General features: G+C 42.8%; 1 protein-coding gene across 4 annotated transcripts in view; it reads right to left on the bottom strand.

Moving 5' to 3' along the window:
• Window positions 1–772: 772 nt before the first annotated feature.
• Window positions 773–26520, bottom strand: part of AMBRA1 (autophagy and beclin 1 regulator 1) — a 133195-nt gene continuing 107447 nt past the window's right edge. For all 4 annotated transcript variants that reach the window (XM_054067702.1, XM_054067701.1, XM_054067703.1 and 1 more), the window contains 3 exons: window positions 12406–12498; window positions 10685–10878; window positions 773–2382 (listed from right to left, as the gene is read on the bottom strand). In XM_054067702.1, the coding sequence (XP_053923677.1) occupies window positions 1892–2382; window positions 10685–10878; window positions 12406–12498 (778 nt within the window). In that variant the 3' untranslated portion in view covers window positions 773–1891. The remainder of the gene's footprint in view (window positions 2383–10684; window positions 10879–12405; window positions 12499–26520) is intronic.

Below are 26520 nucleotides of genomic sequence, written 5' to 3' on the forward strand. Positions count from 1 at the left end.
CTGAGGCTGCCCCACACTGAGAAAATACAGGGATGCATGAAACCTTCCTCACCACATAAGGGAATCCCGTTTTTCAAGCTGCTCTCCTGTCAGATCAGGGATGTGGTTGGCCCAGGGCAGGTTTTAGAGCCTCATTAACACTCTGCAATGAGGCCTGGCAGCAGCTGATTTGATTTAAGGTTCATTTCCAGGCTGTGATTTAAGAGAAAATTTCCTTAATGTTCTCTAACAGACTCTTCTGACTGGGAGCTTGAGTGCTGCCTAATGACAGCCTTATTTATTGTAATGTCTTTGCCGCACAGAGTCTAGAGGAGCCAGGCAGAGGCAGAGCAGCTGCCAGCAGGTGCTCAGACAGCAGGGGAAGCGGTCCCTCGCCGCAGAGTGGTAACATGGGAGCACGCACTCCTTTATCCAGAACAGCCAGATACTGCACCCCCTTTCTGCTTGAGAGGCCAGCCAAACAGAGCCCTCTTTGTTGGCTTAAGATAGATAGTGCTGCATCTTTACATACATTTTTAAGTGGGATAGAAGAAACACTCCTCTCTCACTCTGCTGCAGTACATCGGAAACACAGAAGTGCCTACTCCTCTCCAGACTCCCAAATGCTCTCCCCTATTTCCCATTTTTTTCTCAAAGGTTGAGCCTGCTCTCTTCGTGGGAAGGGAGTAGTCATCTGACATTGTGAGCTACCTTGAGTTTCTGAGCTGGAGGTACCTCTCCAAAGGCCGAACACAGAGACAACCATCACACAAATGAAGACAGTAGATCAAGCAAGGGTTTGTCATATTTTAATGACATTGATCTTTGGTGTTTCCCTCGTTAGCACTCACACTCTCCCTGTCCTTCCTCCACGAGCCTGTTAGGGATGGAGAGTTACAAACGAAAAGGAAAATCACATTTGAGACTAAAAACAAAATATCAGAACCTTGTTTTCTCCACTAGAAACTACATGTACAAGGTCAAGATTTCACATGCAACACCTTACATCACAGACCCATACCTCACACCCTGGCCTGGAGCTGAAAGACACTTCCTGCCCTCTGCCAAGAAAATGCAGCTCAGTCCTGGCACCATGAAAGCACTGGGATGGCTCATTTATGTTTATATTGGCACAGCTTAGAACATCCTTGTGTGAACTGCATTCTGACTAGACAGCGGTAGCCCCTGTCCCTCTACCCATCTATTCAGCAGCTCTGCTTAAGTCCTCACCAAGTACTAAACTAACTTTTTGAAAAGGAAAGATCCCCACCTGTGAGCAGATCCTGAGCCATGCACGTTTATGCAAAGCCCAGATGTTCCCAGAAAACACCAGAGCACAGGCAGGATGGGTCCCAGAATACCACGCTCTAAGGGGGAAGCAGTGCTGTGCCGCAGTAGTGGAACTGCAGCCTGGAAGACTCCTCCACTCCAGCAAAGGAGCTGGAGCATCACGCCCAGGTTTGCCTGGTGGGACTGCCTGTCTCCAGAAGGATGCTGCAGGCCCCCTTCCCTTTCTTCACTCTACTGATCATCATCCTCTAGGCATAAAAAGGGCAGGAAAGACCTTTAGAAAGGAAAGAAGCTTTACAAAGGATGACACTGACCAAATTGCAGGGTTAAGGCTGAGCTCAGGGGATACCATGGGGCTTCAAAATCTGCATGATGTGCACCCAGTATCGTTCATATTCCTGTAACTCTTCAGCAGCAGTAATGTCAGAAGTTAAGTATGCTTTTTTCCCCATGGCTTCCCCTGCAGTTCTTATCCCTCCCCACTGACCCAGGAGAGAGAAGCCCTCTGAAATATCAGCATTCTGTCAGAGCCACATGTCCCTACTCTTCCAGCTCCTGACCAGCTGTGAGGTACAGGTCTCTGCTGAGCAGTACAAGGGTAGCACCAACACACAACTCATTTCTACCTGTTCCGCGACTCCCCACTGGTGCTGTCATTACTATAGAAGTTGGTACTGTCAGGAAGATGGTTATTATTAGTTAGGTCACTGTATTCAATTGGTCCCTCAGTGTCCATGGAGGACTGAGCCTGCTCTGGCAGGTCCAGATCACCAGCGCTTTGTCCTTCACTCCCACCAGGGGCTGTCTGCAGGCTCAGGCCATGCTCCGACAGCTGCATAGACTCGGAAAGGATCCGTCCCTCCAGCTCAGCTGCCAGCTGCTGCGAGGTGGACTGCTGTGCTGATGTGCCCTCAGCTCCAGTGGACTCTGCACCGGTCTGAGAGCTGCGGTGGATTCGGTGGCTCACAATGATGTTGTTGCCAAAGCCGCCCATGGAAGCCATGGTGGTGCTCTGCTCCCGCTGGACCACAGCGGTCATGCCACCTTCTGCCATCAGCCTTTGGATCCTACTCAGGGCATCCTCCCCACTGGCCCCATATTCTGGACCTTCACCTGCAAGAAAAAGCAGAAGAAACTTTAATGCACATGGCAAACTACAATGCAAACAGGAAGTATGCTGGGTAGATGCATCCCAGTGTGCATGTGCTGGGATAGAAAATAGGTTTTATTCCACAGGGAGCCCAACATTTTATTTCCATAACTTCCAGTGAAGTGCCCAAGGCACTGAACTCCTGACAAGAAAAGTGTGGCCACTTCCACAGGTATCCCTCACAGACATGATATCCAGGCTTTGAAGAAGCAGCTCTTATCTAGCCATACAGGTGTGGAAAAAAGAGGAGTTAAAGAGGCAGTATGTTTTCTCACAGCCGCAGAGACAGTCCAACCAGTCCCACAGGGACAGGAATAAAAACCTCAGTCTGCACTGCAATGAACCAAATATTTCACTAAGGACTCCTGTGGCCTTTCCAAAGTCACCTGAGAATACCCCTGGCAGATGACGTGATAGCAATCTCCTCAGTATTGGGGAGGACACATGCAGCTGGCAAAGAGCAAACAGCAGCTACAGAACACAGTCTACACTTCCACGTCATCTATGATTGAGGAAAGATGAAGTGTGTAAGCTCCTGCTCCCCTTGACTGATATCTTTTGAGGAATGCAATAAACATCTCTTAAGATTTACAGTATTTGTCTGCTCTGCCTCTGAGCCTTGCCTTCACAGTCAGGCTCTACTGAGCTCTGAGGGAACCAGTCAGATTGCCTTGGCTGCTGAAGATTACTTTTGAAGAACAAAATCTCACAGAAAAACAGTCCATGTAGGAGATTAAATCCCCATAGCAGGAAGGTCCAGCCCAGCTCTGTTTCTCAGCACTTTCCTTTTGCTACATACCCTACTCAGACCGTTTGGCAACAACTATCTGTATCATTCCACAGTGGGATCCTGACGATTCTTATTAAAGAGATAAATCTCACTCTCTGCTCCACAAAGCTACTGCAGTGCTGATTAGAGGAGAGGAGAAAGCTATGAGCTCTCCTGGCACCAGGGAAAGGAACACAACTGTCCACAAGGCTAAATGTAGGCAGGAGTTAAAACACAAGAGAAAACTAAGTGCCACGCTGACTAGGAAGACAAAACTGCTTGGGGTTATGGGGTAGAGATCATGTGCCCAACATAGGAGCTGGGGTATTCAGCACAGTCTACACCATGCCACTGTAGAGGTTATTTTTTAAAAAAAAGTAAGATAGTTAAAGCTGTTAACATGTTATGTAGTCAGTGACAGCTTATTCCCTTGTCTCATGGGCTCAGTGGTATTTGCATCAAACACCACCAGCTTCTTGCACTACAGGGTATGACTAATTTCATCTTCAATCAATTCTGCTGACATATTGCTCTCCTGTAGAAATACTATGGACATTAAGGACAAATTTAATTGTCACAAGTTGAATAACTCCCTTCATTCTAGGAATATAGTAATTCTGCTATATCCACTGTACATACAGCAATTACATATGTCCCTGGTTAGAGTATCAGTGAGATCACAGAGACACCAGTAACCACATGAGAATCTGGAGCAAAGCCTAGAGGAGTGAGCAAGAATATCCCCTGGGCAGAGTCTGACCCAGAACTCTAGCAGAGAAATGCTGTTCAGGATGTGGCTGAGGCATGGACTAGGATGTCGTTGATGCACGTACTACGCACCTGGCTGACCAGCATGAAGACTGAGAAGAGAGGCACCTGTTAGACTGGAAACTTCAGTGTGAAAAACATGCATGCCAAAGGATATTAAAGCACTAATCATAAACAGAACTAAGTGGAAGGTTTGAAAGCATGGTTTTGGATTCAGTCATTGCTTCCTTCTGAGGGCACAGTCATAAGCACTTCGTTACCAACCATCTGGCCAGGCCAGAAAGGAAGCTTGAGAAAGCCAATTTGTGCAACCTGGCGTAGAGACATGTCAGCCAGCGCTCTTCACACAGGGTCTGAAACAGCAGGGACTGTGCTCTTGACAGATCACTTACTATAAACTAGCCCAATACATGAGCACTGGAATAGTGAATCAACAAGAATCCCGAGGCAACCCTCCTCAGCATTCAAACATGTGCTTCATCAGAGGAGCCCATGCAGGCAGTGCACGCAACAGCACTCCTTGCTCTTCCCTGCTCCTTAATTACCATGTGTCGTGGCTGAATTTCCAGTTGAGGCAGCTGCTCACTCAGAAAATGGGCAAGAGTTGATGCCACAGCAGAAATCAGCAAGTCATATGCCTTCAAATCAGAAGCACAGAAAGACAGCAGCATTGGAAATTCCAGAAAGACAGCCCACCATGGGCCAGAAGTTAGCCTCACCATTCAAGCAGCCAACAAGCACCTCTTCTTTGGAGCTTGTTCTCCCCTTCCCTCCCTCAGATTTCAACAATGACTTTGCCTGACTGGTTCAGAGCAAAGCTTCCTGTGCAATTTGCCTTGAGTTGAGCTACAGCACAAATCCATGTACAGCCTGTTTCTACTGCCTGGTGACTCCCACACACACGTCCTTTCACTAGGCTGCCAGTGCAGACTACATTAGTAGTCAGCGCAAGTGAAATAAGCTATCTTCCATTTGGTGGAGGTTTAGAGTGAGAGCGTGCACACAGGCAATCACCTAAAACAGCAGCAATGCCATAAACCCCACACTTCAGACTGCTAGAAGTTTCAACTTGCTGCACCACCAGCTGAACAAAACGAGGACAGAGAGAAACCCCATACTTGTGACGCTTTTTTCAGGCTCAAAAGGGTTTGGATATACCCAGAGCATGAATGTCAGCTTGTGCAGGAGCAGGCCACTTAACAGCACATCTAATTCTCCATACAGAGAAGGCAATTCCTCTAATTTTATACTCAAAACTACATTCTGATCTCCCAGGCTCTGTAAAATCCTCTATCTTCAGCTCTCATTCTTCTAAGACTACCTTCTGGGGTCAGAAAAATGGAAAAACCTCACAGAGCACTACAGACAAAAATCTAGAAAACTAAGCTAACGAGCTTCAGCTACAGTATATGAAGCACCAGTGTAAGCTAACACATACCAAACTGTCGTCCGCCTAGGCTGTCCCTGTATCGGAATCCATCACAGAACAGGAAGCAACCTTGAGACAGTCTCCATCTTCTTTTAGACAAGGACACACGTTCTGTGCCTGACAGGACTGAAAAGCATCACTCATGTTTCTGTTCCGCAACACAAGTATCAGTGTTTTGTCCACAACACTGTGTTCCTACAAACCTTTTCTACTCTAACTGAAGTGACCTTTCCAGAGGTCCAAAACTCCATCTATTGCAAACACAGACAAAACATTACTCTCGACAGTATGTATCCCAAAGACCAGAGGAGTTCTGTCAACCCAGCTGACTGGCTCCAACATTCAACAAAATAGTCCCTAACACAACTGTCTTTAGCAGTTCTCGGCTGCACTACTCCAGCAAGACAAGAGGTTGACATGGAAGACTACAAAGACGAAACATCTGGCAAACTTTCAGTGGAGCCGGGCATAAGGCAGAAGCATTTCCACTCTAAAATGGAGTAGTCGCTGAGAAAGTACAACTTTACAGTGAGTACAACTTGGTAATCTCTGAGCATGGAGAGCACACACCTGATAAAGAGCAATGCCCAAAGAAGCAAGGATGAGATCATGTTTCTATGTGGCTGCGTAATATACTACATTGGTCTTGATTTTTTTCCTATTTTCAGCTTTCCTCTTTCTAAAGCCAGTAGTAGTTACTAGCCACACTTGCAAACAAAGCTTCAAAATTAGAATGAAGAGTAAGCACTGCAGAGATATTGAAGTCTTCAGAGAACATGGAATAATAGCTCTGAGGTGTGAGCTGACCCACTAATTCAGATGCTCAAAGATAAAAATATCAGCATTTTTAAAATTAATTCACTCCTTGAATAAGAATAGGAAAGGGAGGGTCACAGCACAGCATAACCAGCTATGAATAATCACATCTCATAGCACCAGAAGAAATACTATCAGTGTTCTTTTCTCCCCAACCAAGCTCAGAAGCACGTTCACACTTCCTTTCTGAGGTAGCTACTCCAAACAACTCCACAGAACTCAGAAAAGACACAACTCCTTTGACTTGCAAATTTCTTAGCAATATCTCACCTTTGGATTTGTGTCAGTGAAACTTATTTTTGTAATGAGAGTTTAAAAGTAGTTCCCACGATTTGATTCCAAAAGAGCCAGGTACTTGGAGTAGTTCACATTGTAAAGGCCTGTGTAGTACGTGCTTCTAGAAGCTGATGCTGTATTTTAGGTAGTGCTTTTCAGAGGGCTTTAAAGAGAAATCAAAAGTTCCAGTTTTACATGACATATGACACACATTTTACAGATGGACAGGCAGATGAAAGGCTAAGGGATCTATCCATGTTTCTGCTTGGAGAATGTGAGGCAGATCTGGAAGCTGATCCCTGGTGTCCTAGCTCTCATCTCCACAGTAACTGCATAGAAGTCACATCACATCTGACAAAAGCACTGCAAGAACATGTTGAGCGAATGTAAAACAACACATCTCTTTCTAGTATTCATGAGGCTTGGCTAGGGACAGGGCATTCCTGCCCATGCAACCCCCCAACACACATGACTAATGTCTCAGACTAAATAAGTTTCATCACATGCAAACACACTGACTCTGCATATAAGTCCTCCTTAGGCATCCTCAGGATGCTTTGCTTATACCAGGAAAGTTCTACTTGCATGTGCCGTCTTTTCACCACTAACAGTTTTGAACAGACTGAATCCCACAAACCCAAGCCTTTATTTTACAATCCTTTTTCCTTTCAAAAGTATCTGCTGCAACCCGTGAAAGCAGTTGGATGGGATGGGAATTTGTAGTGGCTGGTGAGAAAAATTTCAACTAAAAATTTCAACAGGTTAAAAACTGTATATAGCATGACAGCAAATATGTTGTTACCTCAAAGAAAGGCAAAGTGGCAATCCATTGACAGTAAGTCTTCCGATGGCTACAATTTCAGTAGTTCATAACAGATGGCTACTTACACAATGAGCATTGAGCTAGCTATGTGAATTTTAAGGCCCAAAGACAATGCGGATGATCAGAACTGAGATTACAATTGCCTTTCAGTTACTTCCATCAAGTATTTTTTTTGAGCTTGGGTTATTTTTTTGTTTTTCTTTTAAACAACACACTGACCTGAAAGATGTATTAATATACTGTGAAGAGCCAAGGGAGAGTATGGGCACACAATCAAACAAGTGTCCTGAAGCTCTGCAAAGGTCCCTTTCCCTTAGGCTGCAGCACCTTTTGCACAGTCACAGTGTCCCTGACAGTTACTTCCACCTGTAGCAGACTCAATTGATCCAGCAGCCTGAACAAGTGACAGCCAAAGCATGACTCGGGCTAGAGTGGGATCTAAAGTTGAAAGCTTTGGGCCATCAAAACTCACTAGGAATTTCTGATAGTTTTTAAGGGACATTTAATCTGCCAGTTGCATACAGATCCCTTCCCTATCGTGCCCGTCCATTTGCAAGGGAAGCAGAGAATAAGTCCTAACAGGCTGTTTCTAAGAGTGCCTCAAAGTTACAACTCCATCACAATTTCCACTATGTCAGCTTAAAAAGAAAGTAGGAAACAGCTGCAGGCATTTCTTAGTACCTCTCCTAGTCATCTCTCAAATCTAACTTCCTCTGGTTTACGCGTGGCTTGGGAGCAGAGTTCACAAGGCAGCTATCAACTGCTGCAAAATGGAAAGATACAGATATTAGACGGATTCACTTCTAATAAAGTCATCATATACTCACTCCTCCAAAGGAGGCAGAAAGATAATCAGAACAGCAAAGTCCCCGCAGAGCTTTGCATGAGAAAAGGAAACTATTTATACCTGCACAGAGCTTAATTAGATTTCTGATGCAATTCTGCACACTTTCTTTTTTTTTTTGGTACAGTAAGCACGTCTGCAAGAAATGCCCTGAGCCAGGATTCCCTACAACAGCAGGGCTGACAGGACACAGGGCAGAAACCTAATCTTGGGGGTAGTACTAGCCTTTCTTTTACTTTTTGTTGTTGTTGGTTTGGTTTTTGAAACATCCGAGGGTGGGGGTTTTTTTGCTTTCTTTTAGTGTCTTTTCATTCCCTTATGACAAGGTGATAACCAAACCACTTTCCTTCAAATTACTCAGAATTGCATCTGATTGATCCACCATTCAGCTTCTGATAATACTGCTACACCTTTACGTAGTGATTTACATCTTCCAAGTTCCAAGAGACTAATTAATCTTCACAGCCCTTGATATACTGTACTACAGGAAGATTTATTCCCATTCACTAGATGATTAATAATTTGCCCTAGGTCATAGATCAAGTTAGCAGTAGCACATTCCACTCCCTCCAGCCCCCAACATTTAGATCCTGCTGTTAGGAAACACTGCTTCAACAGTCAGAGAGTTATGGTAGACACACTGGCCAAATTAATCATCAGACAACCAGAACAGCATCTAATCTAGTCTGCCTGAACACACTGGACGAGCACCATAAGAGTTTATGACACTGGAAATACCTTAATGCCACAAGTAGTGCAATGGTGCTCAGTATAATGTGAAGCACGAAGATTCTTTGATCAACCAGACCACTGATGGCACAAGTCTCTGGCTGACTGGTTGAGGTGTTAGTAACCACATATGAAAGTTTGTTTTTCTGCTTCAGGATAGGCATGTACTCTTCCTCTGTCACAGATTACAGAGGTTTTCTGGATCCTACGTGCTCCTGATAGTTTATCTCTTGACAGATCCCTGCTTTGAGCTGCTCTTGGGACTTTGCACAGGAACGTCCACTGAGGATGCAACTGGCATAAGAACTGATCAACTACAGGGTAAGACCACTTGGCTCATCTTCAGCATATACATCCATACTGGAATAACTCCTTTGTTCTAAATATCCTTATAGATCCTACTCCTAGTAGAGAGGAGTGTGACAGCCCATTTTGCAGGTGATGCCACTTGCAAGGGGACATGCAATAGGTCAAGATCTGAGCCAGAAATCACACCAGATGTAGAACCCACTAATGATCTGAAAATTGAAAGTTAATTAGAAAGACTGAGATAACGAAACTCAGACAACTGCAGAACAGCAGGAGAAACTAAAAATACTTCAGAGGTCCATTGGTTTAACAGAGCAGAGAAAGACCCCCAAGCCCGCAGCACCAGATATCATGCTCTTGATGCAGGAAGGTCCCACTCTACCTGTTCTCAGTCTGCATATGACATTCAGTGGAAAAAACAGCTCCCACAAGTTCAGTATTTGTGCAGACATCCTACATTCCAGCCTTATTCACACGCCCTCAACTGTACTAACCTTACAGAGAGGTTAATCCCAGCTCTGCCATAAGATAAGCAGATGGGAAACTCCAAAAGTCAGGAATTTGCCACTTAACTTTGAATAGAGAAACACAAAGCATTATCACACATGTCAGATGCTGCATAACAGAAACTGTGGAGGAGTCACATACCAAAAAGTGTCTTTCGGAGTGACAGAACAAAGGTAAGCATACAAGCAAGTCATAGACTGCTTCCCAAAGCCAAGTGGATTCATCATGAACCAACACCTATAAAATCATCTCCTTGATTTTCTCTCTTTCCTATGTATGTATCGCCCAACTCCTTCTTACTCAAGCCTTCAGCTGGATTCAAGCACAACACTGCAGTATAGAGACAAGAAGCCTGGACAAAATCACCATGCTTTCAAAATATCAGTGATTTTATCATCGTGTAGGAATTGCACATCAGCTACCTCTGGCTCTTTACATGTTCATAAGTTTTCATGAACTGAAGAATACTAGACACACTTTTGAATAGCTGACCTGGACTCTCACCACTCTTCATTGATCAGACTAAACAGAATACCCATCCCTGCTTTGTGAGAAGTGATTTACAGTATTTTATTTTGTAAACAGATGCTGAGCTTGTGAAATCCACACACATTTTAGATGCAGAGGGTGAAGCACCAAGCTAAGCTCTAACCAGCAGAAAGACAATTCCTAGCAGTTTGCAGCTTTACTGACGTTTAGAGTCCAGGAGATTTGTGAGGAGTGATGTCAGTACAGCAGGTTCTACAAAGACACAATGATCTGGAGAGAAGTTCATTTTGCCCCCTAAAAGCATGTGAAAAAGCCAACTTCTCTATTCACATGGACAGATACACTCTCTTGATCGTCTTGGGCTAGCTACAGGCAAATTTGGCTGGAGAAATTGTTGCTGAAGAGATAACAGGAATGTCCAAATGCATTGATAGGATGTGGAACCCATATAGAAAGTCCTCGCTCACCCAATAAACTGTCAGGTAAATAATTTCTTGAGCTCCTACCTTCCCCAGTCCCTCCAGAGGCAGATTCCTGCTCTTGTACCTCCCTCTCTGTCTGAGTCTCGGCATTCTGCAGCTGAGGTGCCAAGGTCTGAGTACCCTGCGAAGTCACAGAGGTAGGGGGGTTTCGGGGTTGCAGGCCTATGGCATTCATCAGGCCCATGTCCCTGTCTGTCCTCCATGTGGCTCTGCTGGTTCTGAAAAAAGAGAAAAACAAATAAGAGCAGGAGCGCTTGAGGCAATGTGCCCCAGAAATATGGAAGCATCCACCTGAACCTCTTCCTGCTTCCACTCCAACCAGGCACCTGCTAGCCACTGTGCAGATGGGGCTCAAGGGAATTTGTTTACTTATTTCCACCCACAGAGACTCCCCTCTCCAGCCTTAGCTGGCTGGTCTCTTGCGTTTTAAGCCAAGAGACTTTACAGTCTACTCACCCTTCCACAGAAGGAGCATGTCTAACAGGCACAGACAGACATCCCCGAAGTATCGCTAAGCCTGGAGAACAAGTCTGTCTTGGCGTCAGTAGTTGAACAGGCAACATGACATGCAGCACAGGACCATAAATACACATACAACTTCCCTATGCAAGCTGTTAGGAAGGTTTTAGTTCCCAAGGATGCAGTCTGCATCCTTTCCCTCCTCTGGACCTCCTAGTTTGTCAGCATCATACGTGAATGCACTTCAGCAGGCATTTCTGATTGTTCCAGACAGACAAGAAATACTCTGTTCTTAAGAGCAAACAACAGGAACTGCCTCAAGGCTCATTAGCTTCTTCTCCGATTTGAATACTTGAAGTGCATGATGCTATAAGAGCTGAAGCTTGACAATGCTTGGATGCTCTTTCCAAAACTGACCTCTGGCTGTAAGTGCTGGGAATGGTAAAGAGACTCCAAGAATGATTTCTTCACTCACGACCTTATTTTCATAAGGTTTTGAAACCTGTCACACTTTTCGTGCTCGTTTCAAGCATTTTTGAGTCAGTATTTCTGCCTTCAAGTTGCTCTTAAGACAGTCAAGCTAGACTGATATGTGATGCTAAAAAAACATGAGTAGTGGCAATATCCACTCACATGGCAGAATAAAGAACCTCTACCGCTTCTTTTTCACTCAAAATCAGTTCAAGGTTGTAAGACAGCACAGACATTGCCCTGTACACCAACTCAACTTCCCTGGGACCCTGGAGCTCAAAATTCAGAAACAAGACTGCCACCCTCTTGTTTAGAATAACTAATGTGTGCATCACTGGATAGACTGGATGAAGCAGCCAATAATGCTGTCAAGGGATTTAGCTTTATTTTTAGAGTTTAGTACTGGGAAACAACTGTCCCACAAGCAGAAACCAAAGGGACGAAAATCAGTCACTAGGACTGGATTTACACCTATCTCTGAAAAGTCCCATTGTCCAGTTATCCTCCAAAGCCCATGCACTTTACATGGTGTTTTTTGATGTATCGAGCCCCACATGTTCCTCCTGCAGCTTGCTCAAGGATGTTACTGAGGCCTTGGATGACATGTATTTCATTGTCGTTGGCAGCAGTTTTGGGCACTGAATATCACTTACTGGAACCAGGCCAGGTGGCCCAACTACACAGTGTCAGAGGCGGGAAAACTTGCATTATTAAAGCTGCCACTGCTAAGGAAACAAAGAAGTGGTGGCGTCAAATGTAAAAAAAAAAGCAGCAGAAAGGGTCAGTTCTCTCTAACCCACACCCAAGAGACTCACCCAGGACGCTCAGTGTTCCTGCTGCTGGAATGCACAGCGAAGACGTTCTCATTCAGCTGGTCCCAGTGGTACTCAACTCCAGAGCTCAAGGCCCTTGAAACACCAAAGAAGGAAGAAATATTAGTATTACAGGACACTACTCCAGCCAGCACACATTATGTCCTCACAACATGAAGGACAGTAATTCCTGCCCCACAGAAACTGCAGACCTAGGTCAGTTCATGTTTCCATTAAAAGGGCTCATCACCAAAAACAGCCTTGCAAACATGGATCACTGTATTATCCACGTTGCTCTGGAATATTCCATTCATTTCAATTCAATATTAACACTGAGGCACAGCAAACGGAGTGGAGATTTTCAGGAAATGAAGACAGACAACTGTGTGTATAAAATCAGGTTACCCTAACTCCAAGTAACTAAAAGAGTTGGAATAAGAACGCAAATTCTATCTGTGCTGCCTGCCAGCACTTCCTGCACTAGGCAATGCTGAGTAAAACACTGCTTTTATTCGATATGCAGTTTCTTTGCAAATGGTTCTCATTTTACTGAGACAAAAAGGGGGAGGACAAAAAGGGGGGGGGGAAAGGGAAGGGAAAAGGGGGGGGAAAATGGGGGGATAAAAAGGGGGGGGGAAAGGGGGGCTAAAAAGGGGGGGAAAGAGGGGGGAAAAGGGGGGGTTATGGCTTGAGCACAAACATGGTGTTTTTTACATATATACAAAACCTGTTCTCCCTGTAATGAGATGCCTCAGCAGAACTGGAAAGAAACCCAGCTTAGAGGATCCTGCAGGTCAGACGTGCTTAAATGGGAGAGCTGTGTGTGCTGGAAGCCTCAGGCTAGGCTGCTGGAGTGATAGCACCCCAGGTCAGGACCAAGGGCAAAAGCTGGAGAAAATTAGGTAAACAAAGCCAAGCAGGGAATCTACAGGAAGTTATCAGTCACAACCTTTTTTCTTTTTTTTGTGCTGAGCATGCCCTGCACTGCATTATATCCCATGAAAACAGCTGCCAGGGAGATGCTGATTTACAAAGGCTTCAGAGTTTATTAACGGATGGCAACCATGCCACTAAAACAATGCCAGTCCCTCTGGCTTTCCATCCCCTGCCTCTTATACAGAGGCTTAGATGTCACACTCACTGTCTGCAAAGTAGCACTCCCAAGGCAAGTGAGACTTTGACCCGGTAGGCAAAATTTCCAGAAAAAGCCTAGTTTGCTTGGTATCTGCAGCTGTTCTCCCACAAAGCTAAAAGGACTCATGCTCTTTTCCCCCTCTTTCTGCAGTTCTTCGTGCTTTCCAAAGTACAAGTGTGGTCCCCACAGCCACCTACACAACTGGCACTCCTTGACAAGGTACTCCGCGTGCCCTACTTGTCTTTGCCACCTCCCAGCTCCAGATACCAGAAGACTGCCAAGCTTTCCCTAGGTCAAAATGTGAGTTAGCAACACCATGTTTCCCCGAAAACACCATGTTCTGATACTACACAGAAAACTCAGCTCCTGTGCACATACACACGTCTAAGTCTGATTCACCTCACTTCTACAAAAGCACGATGGTACAAGGCTCACATGCAGTATACCAGGTTAAAAACTCCCATCCCTGCTCCTATATATTCTGTAGAGCCTCTTTTACTATACATTCAGGTAGCTGGATAGAAAGTCCATACTAACTCCACACTGTCAATTTGCACCTTCCACTGGACAGGGAAATCAATAGGCATTCCATTTAATACATGAATTTGCACATTGGTTTTAAATACTGCCATTTGTCAAGTAAGTTTCACTGCCAGGGTCCTATTAGCTACTCATTTACTGCCAGAGAATTGAGAATTTGGCTTTCCTTTCCCAGAAGGACCTGTAGCAGCTGGTACCACTGCTCCCATTGCTGACTCTGGGAACACTGATGAACAGGCTTAAGCCAACGACACCACACTGGCCTCCAGGGGAGTTCAACGTCCTCATCACTGCTTTAACCTGGCATTTTAGTCTGGACTGCATGTGTCTTCCTGCAGGGTCAGAAAAGTGGCTCAGACTAAACAGTGGCAGTCCCTACTGCAGCAGTGAGCACCCTCACATCTACCCTTCCACAGACTCTTCCCCCATCAAGGTCAGCTAACCAACTTATCTTCCCTCAGTTCCACCTCTTGCAAAACACTTGATGAGCATGATCTTTGATTGTGCATCTCCATCTGCAACTCTCTGACCTGCATTATATATGCTTTTCAACAGCCCTAAGACCAATATTCAGCTTGCTTCCAATTAGGTCTTTCTGCCTTTTGAGGATTATTAGAGGCTACAGAACAAATGTTTCAGACCACATCAAGGTACAGTGGAGAAAACAAATGTCTGAATTTGACAAAGGGAACTGGTTGGCCACTATCTTTTATACAAAGATCATAACTTACCTTCTTAATATTTCAAAGAAATACTCTATCGTGTCAGATAAGTGTCAATTTTAAGACCATGCCTGCATCAGAAACTTGATCGCATAATCATACCTTAAACCAACTTAAGTACACAACAATGTGAGTGTGACAACCACAATTACCTTGGTTTACATCAGATTTTCAATTGAGCTTAAAGATTTGCACTTCTTTAAGCACACCTATTTAAAACAGTGCAATCTCCTTTTTCAAAGACCCTGAAGGTTTTTAAATGCCCATTGTAAAATATTGCTTGAATTTTGTAAATTAGCAAACCTTTCACAGCATGTTTCCCAGGAGATTTGCAAATCATGGCCTGACTATTAATTTCAGTGTAAGCAGAGCTTACACTGGAGAAATGAATATTTTTCAGGTAAAGTAAGCATTTAATTTTTGCTCCATCAAACTCTAGACATGGAAATGCTGAAAGCACTTTATATTTTCCAAGGCGTAAGGTAGAAGTTCTGTGTGACACAGAGCATGTTGCCCCTTGGATGTGGATGCAGCAAGGACATTTGTTGCCCATGGCTTCAGAGTGAAAAATTGCAATTCTCCACACTGTATCAGTCATGGACAGTGAAGTCCACTTAGTCAAGTTCTTATTTTCTTCCTTTTTATGGCTGTCACTAAGCTCTCTAAGCCCTCCTTGGAAATTTCCATTAGCTTTATTAAATGCAGAGTTGCTCACTGCCTAGCTTTCCCAGCAGGGATCTGTTCCAAGATGGACTTTTCCTTCATGCCTGTGTCCAGCTCACATTATTAATAAGCTTGGAGAGGAAGAAGGGCACAGATTTGCATGCTTTGCTGAAAGTTGAATAAGGATTCACAGTGGAGGCTGCTAAGTACCACGGGCCAACAACTTAGGCAGCACAGCCTCTCCCTCTGCACAGAAGTATTACTTACACAGCCTAGGTGTGTCCCTCTCAAGAAATTAGGACCAAGCTCTAGGAATTAATGCAAAAATTATTAATATGTGACAAGAAAGCTGAAATACAATTTACTGCACTGGCTTAACCAGTATTTGAAAAGTAAAAAGACAAAGCACAAGTCAGCACAAAACAACTGAGACATCTGGGTAGTCCTCCAACTCGCATATCCAAAATTAAGAGCTGACGAGGAGAAGGTATTAGGGCAAAAGTTACCCAACTCTACTTAACAATCCAGCTCAGCAAGCAAGATGGCAAACAACAACAACAAAAAATAATTTGCAAGTAGGGTATGTTTCTCCAGGAAAGCACAAATAACATTGACCGTCTCTTCACTTAAACCTTCCCCAATACTGAAAAAGGTAGCAGCAACAAACAAATGCACTACTTTTCTCCTTCAAATCCGCCAAATGGAAAGATGCAAAGGTAGCACACTTGTCTGCTATAGCTCTGAATTAAATTTTGACTAAGACATTGCTGCCTACAATCCCATCTATAAATACCAGCACATCACTAATACCAGGAAGACTGTGGCAAGCCCAACATGGAGAAGACTGGATGCAAAGTGATGCCATGCAGCACACAGCTAAGCGAGTAACTGATTTTCATGCTTTCAAGGTTTACTTTCTCCACAAATGAAATTACTCTTTACTGCTGATTTCTCAAATATTTCTCAAATATACTGTCCATGCAAGATCACTAAGAGCAAGCATACAAACCCAGATTAGTTTACAAAGGATTTGAATTCCCCAAGATGTGCTTTCCTCCCCTTATGTACACTTGTCATTCTTAAATCATTCACCCTGTATCAGGGAGGTATAGTGAGCTACACAGAGCAAGGTGACATTATGCTAAGGAACAGGAATGCACTGTCCTTGTTTGGAAAGGAAGCAGCAGCACACCATATCTCACACAATGCAATGCTTGGCTGAATTCCAGCTGCATCCTTATCAGCAGCTCATTATCTCTTTTAAGAGTGTGATGATCAGCACAGCAAGCCCATTCCTGGCTCCCATGATTAGCTAGGCAAGGGTATCGTCAGTACAAGGCAAAGTTTGGCACTCCCAGCAGCTGCCTGGGTAGGAAAACAATCATTTCTAACGCTCAGCTTCATAAATATTTAGCTTCCTGCACAGGCAATGAACGACATGCAGAGACAAGTTCAAGTGAAAATTGGCTGCAGTGCAAATTGCAAGGAACCTGCAAATGGGATTCCTGGAGTAGCACTGCTGGGCAGTAACTCCCTTTGACAAAGGAAGAGGTGGCTGCTTCACTGGCACTGGACTATTTCATAGCACACTCTTGGAGCAGAGCCCACATACGACTAGCCAGAGGAAGAGCATGAGATCAAGTATAAGAGCGAGATAAGTCATAAAGAACACAAGATCTGCAGCGTACGATTAACAACCACACAGGCATTTAAGTGACGTACGAAATCATCCTGTTCATCACTCTCAGAGGATCAATGGAAAGGTCACCCCTTCTCCGCATCAAGCGGTGAGTGCATTTTTACCCTATACTGATACTCCACTAATTTTCCAGAATCCTGCAAGCTTTGCCCACCTGGAAACAAGCAATCATGCAGAAACTCATCTTGACACCTACTTGAATTGCCAAAAGTGCTGCAGAAGCAGGGCAGTAAGAAGCTTGGTGCAGCTGTGTGCCTGCTTCCGGGAGGACGCCAACTCAACTCAGAAAACTACACAAGATGACTGGCCCCGTTTATTTGATTGTGCAGTTCTGCCACCTATGTTAAGTAATGGGATTTTTGAAGAGGGTCTATTCAAACTCACACCATTTAAATGAAGTCAGCCTTATAAATTTGGAGGCACTGATAGCTAATAACACTTATCTCAACAGCGTGAACATGCACAAATTTGTTCTGCCCAGACAGAGCAGAAGGAGAAAATTTTGTATCAGGGTTTGGATGGCTGATTACTTTGGGATTGAAGAACTAACATCACGATTGATACTGCTACCCTTAAGGGATACAAAGCTACAGAGCAAAACCTGTGTTAAAAATAAAGACAAGAAAAGTCCCTCACATACAGCCTTCACAGTCACAAGAGTTTTTTAAAGCAGCTTTTCCAAGAGCTTCTTCACATCACTCTTTGCGTGACATAGGAAGTTGTAACTCGCGCCTGAGAGAACAACGGGAACCCTTTTAGTCCTGAACACGACTCCTGTAATACTGAAATACTGATGATGTAAATAGACACCAGCTACTTTGTTATGTAAAAAGGATATATATCCCAATTCGGGGGGACGGGACGGGACGGGACACTAGGTCCATCATTAAAAGCAAAATATTTGTAAGCAGGTGGACAAAACACTCAAGCAAGGTGGTCTCAGAGTGAAGATTTACTCCTACAATATTTGGTAAGACTTGCATATGATATACTGCACTACAAGGTAATTCTAGCACTATTTAAGTTCACATGTTTGTGTGAATAAGAACACACCATCCAGGCAAAACAGCCTGGAATAAGCAAGGCAGAAATAAACCAAACAAGAATTTCCTGAATTTTCGCTGATTTTCTTCTCACTCAAAATCTTGCCAGTATTCAAGATATCCTTCACTTACGTGGCTCCAACCATGCCAATTAGTGTGTAGGGATCCTCTAGAAGTTAAATAACAGATTCCAGAGCGCAGAGCTTTAAGTTACTTAAATAAGAATAGCTTGGTATCTTAAACCAAGGTCTAAAGATGGATAAATTGTTTAAATTCCTCTAAAAACCTAAAGGCTTGTTCATTGCTTAAAGTGATTACAAAAAGTCTATACTCCAAATAAGCTTTGAACCCTCAGAATATCATAAGCTGTTTATTATCTATCAACTCTTCCAGTGGCTTAGACAATTTAGGATGTTAGGAGTCTTTGGGGGAGCATAAATTGCTTAAGCCTTCTAAAGCCTTAAACATCTTGAACTGCTACAAGTCTCAAGAGCCAAAGTCACTCTTTAGTCTTTGAACTTTCACTAGCATTTTAGGAGAAGCTAACATTTACATTGATTGTCACTTTTAAGTAGGCTTGTTTTGTAGATCTCATGCCAACAAACTAAACCACGAAAATGCATTTAGAATGGGAGAAATAAACTTCAAAATATTTAAAATTCACAAGCATAGCAATGCTTCTTTTTTTAATAGAAGCAAAAAGTGTTCTGTTTAGCACACAAGGGAAAAAGAGAAAAAAAAATCAAGAAAATGAAACCCACAATCATCACTCCAATTACTTAGAGTTTGTAGGTGCAGAGTTCAGACAATTTATAGAACCAGCTAGCATGAGGATTAAAAAAGGTAAAGAAAATTAAGAAATTGGCTCGTTTATTTTCTAGCTAGATTCGCTAATTCACTACAGTCCCGCTACAAAACACAGGCATAAGGATCAACAAATAAAACTTTACAAATAAACTGGATCAGAGACCAAAAAAGTAATGATGATCTTAATGGAAAGCCTAGGGAGAAAACAACTGAATAAGGGAGGTCTAGTACAGACCTGCGAAGAAAAGAAAGGTTATAAGAAAGCAGGATGGACGGGTGCTGCCAAAGAAGGAAAAGACATTCTAAAAATAAAAGGAGAAAATGGTACTGGAATGAAAAAAGGTCTATTCATCAGTGAGGCTAAGGACAAAAATCAATAATGACTCAAAGTGGCTGAGTGACTGAGTTTTCTCTCTGAAGTCTCCACTTAAAATGTATCCAAGGGCACTTAGGCAATTAGGAAGTAAGAAAAGAAGCCAGACATAAGAGCTAGTTGCACTTTATAAGGAAAAAATAAATTAAAAAAAGAAGTTAACTTTAAGCCATACACACCCAGTTTTAAAACGTTACAAAAAACTGAGGCAGTGACAAAAGGCCAAAAAAGTCAACTTAGCAGCATTCTTCAAAAAGAAAGCCATACTTAAACTGACAATTACTCTCTCCTAAGCATAACTTTTATCCTTAAAGACAGTCATATAACAAAGAGAAAAGAGGAAGATATATGAAAACAATGGAAGAATGAGCCACATGCAGTAGGCAGTAAGTCAAATAAATGCTTGCATGAAATTTAATTGCTTTTGTAGCTAGAATTAGAAAAATGTAAAGGAAGAAAAGGCAGCAGGTGTGATCTGAATAGATGTAAGCAAAGCATTTGATAACTGTTCTCTAGAGTACATGGACGTGCTTTTAGAAAGATTGATATAGAGTACGAAAACCAGTAAGGATCTGCAGAAACCCAGTAATAGTACATAAACTGGTAAGCAGCAGGTCAAGTTTCTTTAACACTGAGCTCTGCACCAAGTTTCATTTCTCATGGTGGAAAATAAATCTCACTAACTAGTCAGTGCTTCAGCGTATTTTGAAGAATTTGGGGAGAGAAATGAACTTGCTAATAACTGAAGACATAAAGCAGCTCTCAGATTTTATCTCTAGGATTCATAGACACACACAGAAACAGAAATGGAATAAAAAACAGTATCAGAATGGAGATACTGTTTTATGCCTCTATATTACCACTGTGCTTTTCTTCCATCTGCAATGACTGAGCCTCTGGGCACTCACAATACTCAAGGCTTCCTTGAACAATTTGGAAATCATACATTTCAGTTTTTTCTTAAACGCATGAATAACAAAATTCAAACATAAGCTTTCAGGATCCATCTTTAATGTAAAACTGGCCACCTTCGCACTTTTCCAGTGCTTTTATCAATCAAAATCATCTTTTAGACTCATTTAGAAAATTCAATGTATCCTGTGGTTAACAGGCAGCAAAAGTCCAGGACATGCATTTGCTTACTTGGCCATGGTCCAAGGCCACTGTGCAGATGCCTTTCAAGAGGCCATTTGCAAGGAGGACTTGGACATAACCACTGTCTCTATCCATTCCAGTCAACAGTTGTGAGAACATTCCTCACAACTGCAGGGTTGCTAACATCCCTTTGTTACACAGGAAGGAAGACAGCTCCTCCTTCTGTCTCTTTGCTTATTCCATCTTCCAGAAGCTACTCTTAAAAGACAAACAACGCACCTACCAGGGTTTATGCTGCTGGGGGTTGTCACTGCTAGAGGCTGAAGATGGATGAATGGAGACAGCCAGTAGAGAGACATAATGCACTAAGCAGGTGGGTAGCTTACCATCTCCTTACCAATGCTGATAACTAGATGCAGACATATTTCCCCGACTACTAGATTAAAAGATACACAGTTCCCAGAGGAAAAAAAAATCCGAGACTGGCATGACAGACAACTGCAAGGATCCTCTGCATAGCATAGGAATCAATCACGAAGAGAATTTTCCCAGAACAATTTCACATTAGAGACATATCTCACCACAACGAAATAATACATGCACACTGCATAGAACTGAATCAGTTTGAGACTCTTCACACCTACTTCTCAACAAGAGAATTCCAAAGTACGCTGCCTCTGAAACAGATGCATCTTCGAGGGTATTTTAATTCCATTACCAGAGGCTCAATCTGCTGAAGAAATCCTTCCTCTCTTGTGGATGCCTGCATTACGTAGCTAGCCTTAGACAACATGCTTTGAGTATTTGGTTTTTAAATAGTTTTCTCAGAACACTGAGGTTTTTGGACTGGTATTTTAAAAACCATGCAAGCACTGAGCCCTTCCAGAATCTGCTTCTGAGAACAAGGGTGGGGAGGCACAAAGATGAAACAAGGAACAACTGATATCTGGACCCACTCCCCTCATGGCAGTCCTCTGCAAGAGAAGCCATCAAGGGCAATAAGCAGCATACAATCTGCTTCTCCTCACTTTCAGTCTCACCTGTTCATGTTCTAAAAGACAATTAATGTTAGAGAGGCCTCATCAGGGGTGTTTCTGAATGGCAAAGCTCCTGTTAGGATGTGACAGGACAGGAAGGGTTATAAGCAGTAAAAAGAAAAAATAATCCTTTTTAATTCAGCAGAGGTGTTTCTACCATACAAGACACTGTATCTCATTCCATGCTGCAAACCCCAAAGATTTAGGAATTAAATCAAACCTTGAACTACACAGAATCAAAAGATGTACAAAACTTTAATGAGCACTAGCATTGGCCACAGTTACAAAGGATGTCAGGCAGGAAGTGATGGGAAAGAGGCAGTCTTGAGACTGCTAAAAAAAGCACTAGCAGCTAAGCAGAAAAGTCAGCATGCAGCAGGATAGCAATGGGGTGGGAGGAATTCACACTGCTCTACTCCCCCCTGCAACAGACCTCCAGGTTGCACTGAGCAGTACATGGTAGTTCACTTCATCTGCTAAGTGGAGTACACTGTCTCAAGTGGCATAACTAAAGGGATTCCTCTTTTCATGTGGCACAGCTCACCCAATGAACATTAGTGCTGTGAATGCAGCGTCTTGATTTAGCTCAACGGTACCCGCCCTTTAAAAAGTGGCAGATTCAGAGCCTTTTGGTATCATACTTCTGGACTGAATGCAAACATCTTAAATCCTAAAAGCAAATGTGAAGTTATGTGCAAGCAGACAGTCGACTCTTATCTAATACGTATGCAAGTCTATCAGTTGGCAACCATCTACACACTAAACCATGGCAAGAGTGAACTACAGGACCCTCATAAAAGGAACAGACTGTCACAATCTCATCCAGGCTGCAACCTGCTTCCAATCCACATCTGAGGGTAAAAAAAAAATCTTTTATCAGCAGGTCTGACTGGTGAACTACACACCTGAGCACTTTTCCTCTAGCCTATCATCACTGCAATTGGTCAAAACGCAACGAGAGAAGCATGATCTACTCAATTCCATTCATTACTGCATGCACCTTCAAGACTTGCAGATGCCTTTCTTCATATCCCCTTCCTGCACTTTGTGCTCTGTCCCCAAACACCACTACCACGAACCTTCTCCCAGTGACTTGTGAAAAGTAAATTGCCTGTGCTGTTGGTCACTTGCAGAGAAAGTTGTTTCCAAAAGCTGGGTACCCATCCCACAGGAAACAAAGTTTTAAACAGGTCATAGCGACCTGCTCTAAAACAGTTTGTTTGCAAGTGAAAGCAGCAGCTAAACAAGCATAAGAACAGAACCTAAGAAGGACAGGCAGACATTGCTGAACACCAGCTCTACCACCGCCTTGGCTATTTGTTAGCCTTATTCGGATTAGTATTTGTTCACTGACAATTGGGATCTCTGGGCTTTCAAAACAAGTCTGTACCTAATACTGCATGTTTAAACTAACATATCAGTAAACAACATAAGCTGTTTGGCCTTAAATTGTTTGGAAAAGGAAGAACTTTCCTGGCATTACATCACAAGTTTCTTCCAATTTAATCACATAAAAAGCACAGCAAACAAATTGATGCTTTTCAATACCACAAATCAGCGGGCTGAGTGTCATCCTGACTTCTAAGGTCGCAGGTACACAACATCCTTATTTTCCTTTACTCACCAGAATGCAACACTGCTAGGGGTTATATGGTTGCCTAATAAAAACATTCTATCCTCATAGCTACTGTACTGGCTCGTGAATTCCAATCTCTTACAGAGTTCTTTAAGGCCCATTAGGTGTATTTCCAAGTGTGGATGAACACTGCTGTCATCACCTCACCTTCCTACAGTACAACAGCTTTGAGCATGAACTTATCAACACCTCTTCAAACATGGACCTTGGGTTTAAAATGCTGAGAACCGCCTCTTGGCTCAGCAGTCCAGTCCAACTCCCAGGCACAAGTATTTAAGTCATACACTTGTTTCTGCAAGCCAGTCAAGCTGCATCTTCAAACAGCTAAGCCTTTTGCATCCACCCAACCAAGGTACAAGTTATTAGAGAAATCAGCTGGTTAGTCACTTTTCTCTAGTTTGCAGCCACAACCTAGTCAGTCATTGCTCTCTAATAAAAAGTATATAAATAGGCCTCCATTCCTGGAGATTTATGGAATGCTATATAGCCCTTTCCTCAGCCCTCCTTTTTAGCCTTGCTAAAGACCCCAAGCTGTGGGTTTTCCTAGATAAAAATGCTCCACTGACCCTACTAGCACCTCTTTTTAACTACCGTATCAGTTCAAAGGCAGCTCTGAACATGGGTATGCAAATTTTAAACTGTTCCATCTTACTTATCTAGTTTCTTCTAGAGTAATACTAACATTTTGCTTTCTCTGCTGTTTAGTATCTTGTGCCTCATCCTAGAATTAAATTTGCTGTTTTTACCGCCTCGTGTATTGATGGCTTAATCACCTACAATCAACTAAAACCTCAGGTCTTTCTCCTCCTCTGTTACTTTAACTACTGAGCTCAGTGTTATTAGTCACTAAGTGCACTTTGTACTATTAAAGTTCTCATTTCTATAGCTCCAGTCACTTTCAAGGCAATCCAGTTCTTGTGTAATACTCTAATCTTTGTCTGTAATGACAAAGCTAATATCACATCCTCTGTAAATCTATTCAGCACACCCTGACAAGGCCTTAGTGTAAATAGTACCAATAACTACCCCCAGGACAAGTTCTTAAGGAATTCCATCAATGACCACTTTTGTGATGGAGCCCAGCTGTCAATCATGTCATATTCTTTCCTCTAGCCAGGCCTTCACCTGTTCTTTACCAGGTCTTGTTCTAATCCTAGTTCTTTACAAATCCACCAGATTTATTGTAGTTCCGACATGGGAACTGTCTTACTAAAACACAGAAGTATTTGACCTGGAGCAAATCCTCAATTTAATTAAAAATAAATACATAAAATTCTCAAGGACAGGTATCCAATCTCCTACACTCCACCTCAGTCAAATCACAATGCATTTGATCCTGCGTTCCATGGTATATTCCTTCAAAATATACCCCATAAAATCTGTGTACTGAGTTCACATTATGGATTATCAATGTATCTTGACTCTCCCCATTTTCATCTGCAAGAAAAACTGCCATCAGTCCTACCCTAACCTAGCAACATAGCCCAAAATGTTCGATTTTAATCACTGTTTCTTTAGAACTCTGGAAAGATGACCTGCATAGCCTCTCATTATGAGCCCACAGAGCTTCAAGTTATGCCCTTTTTTTTTTTCCCTCAGCTTGTACTTCCAGTCTACTCATTTTCCCTAAGGACACATTTTTCAAATCCTGTGTTTGAGGTGCAACCCGCTTATGGGACCCCTGTAGCCCTTGGTTTCAAATGCCTCCATTGTACACGGGAATAAAGACCCAGGGAATTATAACCATTTCGTTTCTTTGCTACTGACCAGTTTTCTTTGCCAAATTATAACAGTGGGAGTGTTTTCAGCAGTGCAGTGTTTTCTAGACCCCTGCTGTCTGCTAGGCTATCCCCCATATAGCACTCTATCGATTGCCAAATAATTTATTTAGTATTCTTGTTCCTCTCTATTACCGTGTATGGAAACTACACAAATATTTTTCATCTTTCTCCCTCACTTTCCAAGTTAAATTCAGCAGATATGCCAACCTCAAACCAACGCTTTTAAGTAAAAAACTACTGAGATAATATCTACATGTCAGGATTTTTCCTTTCTCTGAGGATGTTCCAAGTAGATCTGGGGCAGACATCACAGCCGCAAGCCACTTATGCTCTGATAGAGCTTCATTCATTCATGTGTTTTGCACTGAGGTTCTAACATCAGATTATTCAGCTCAGTGAATATCTACACCTTTACGCAGAGGTTTGCAAGTCAGTCTCACTGTTGTTGGTCTATAAAACAGCATAGTCAATAACAGAATGCATCAGGTGTCCACCTCCAAAAAGAACCTACCAGTCCATGTGAGGTCTGCAATAAACACCAGAAGCACCAGTGACTTCAATACACCGTGAGGGAACCTGCTGAAGCATTTCTGTCAAACCACCAGTAAGTCTCTAATCCCGACAGACAACTTATTTCACGTTCATACACAAAAGTTTATTTTTGTTGGAATTGTGCATGACTGTTGCTGGGGTAGAAGTACAGTGATATAAGAGTGACCTAGCAACATGGTGAGCTAAGAAAGTTTCACAAAATTGCTGCAGAAGGACTGACAGTGCTTCTGTAACATACCATGGAAGTGTTCATGTTGTGTCTTTAATTACTGAGGTGCCAAGAAGAGACATTCCACCTAGCTTGGGGCTACTGCAAGCACCAGAATGGATACCTAATGTGGAGTGTGGCAAGGCAGGACAGCCTGGTCAAGCTCGATTCTGCAGCATTCAATTAAAGCATCCACCCTCTGGGAGACATCATTTCCCTGGGTTCTTGTCCAAGTTTGTCTCACGAGCCATAATCAGTAGACTAGATCATATCACTTCTCTATACTGAAAATAACTTAGTATAACTCTCAAGTTCACGAAGAAGAGAGCCATTATTCCTGAATAATTCTTCTGCTTAGAAACTACAGCAACTATTCTTGAAGAAAGCCACTTATCCTGGAAGAGAGTGATTATAGCTTATTTCATAATAATATCTTGTAGAACTTCACGTATAAAAAGGCCTTGATGAAAGATTACGTTCAAGAGAACAAGAGGGCTGTTTGAAGAGCGCTGGCATTCTGTAATACTGAAATTGGTCCAATCTGAATTCCAACTACAGATTTCACCAGAAGGCTGTACTGAATTAGTCACTACTACAATTGTATATATTTATTCAGATCTAAGATAGTGGTTCTACACTGACCATATGACTCTTCTCAAGCACCACATGCCTTAACTCATGCACAACAGATGGAGTTCACATGCATGCGGTAAGATCATCAGCAGTGCTGCAAGTTTCTAGCTGTCAGCTTTTAACTTATAAGGAACTTCAACATGTGAAGCATTTTCCAAAAAAATACCAAGGTACTTTAGTATCAGGAAATACCT

This window comes from Cuculus canorus, chromosome 5 (genome assembly GCF_017976375.1).
Source record: "Cuculus canorus isolate bCucCan1 chromosome 5, bCucCan1.pri, whole genome shotgun sequence".
Taxonomy (NCBI): domain Eukaryota; kingdom Metazoa; phylum Chordata; class Aves; order Cuculiformes; family Cuculidae; genus Cuculus; species Cuculus canorus.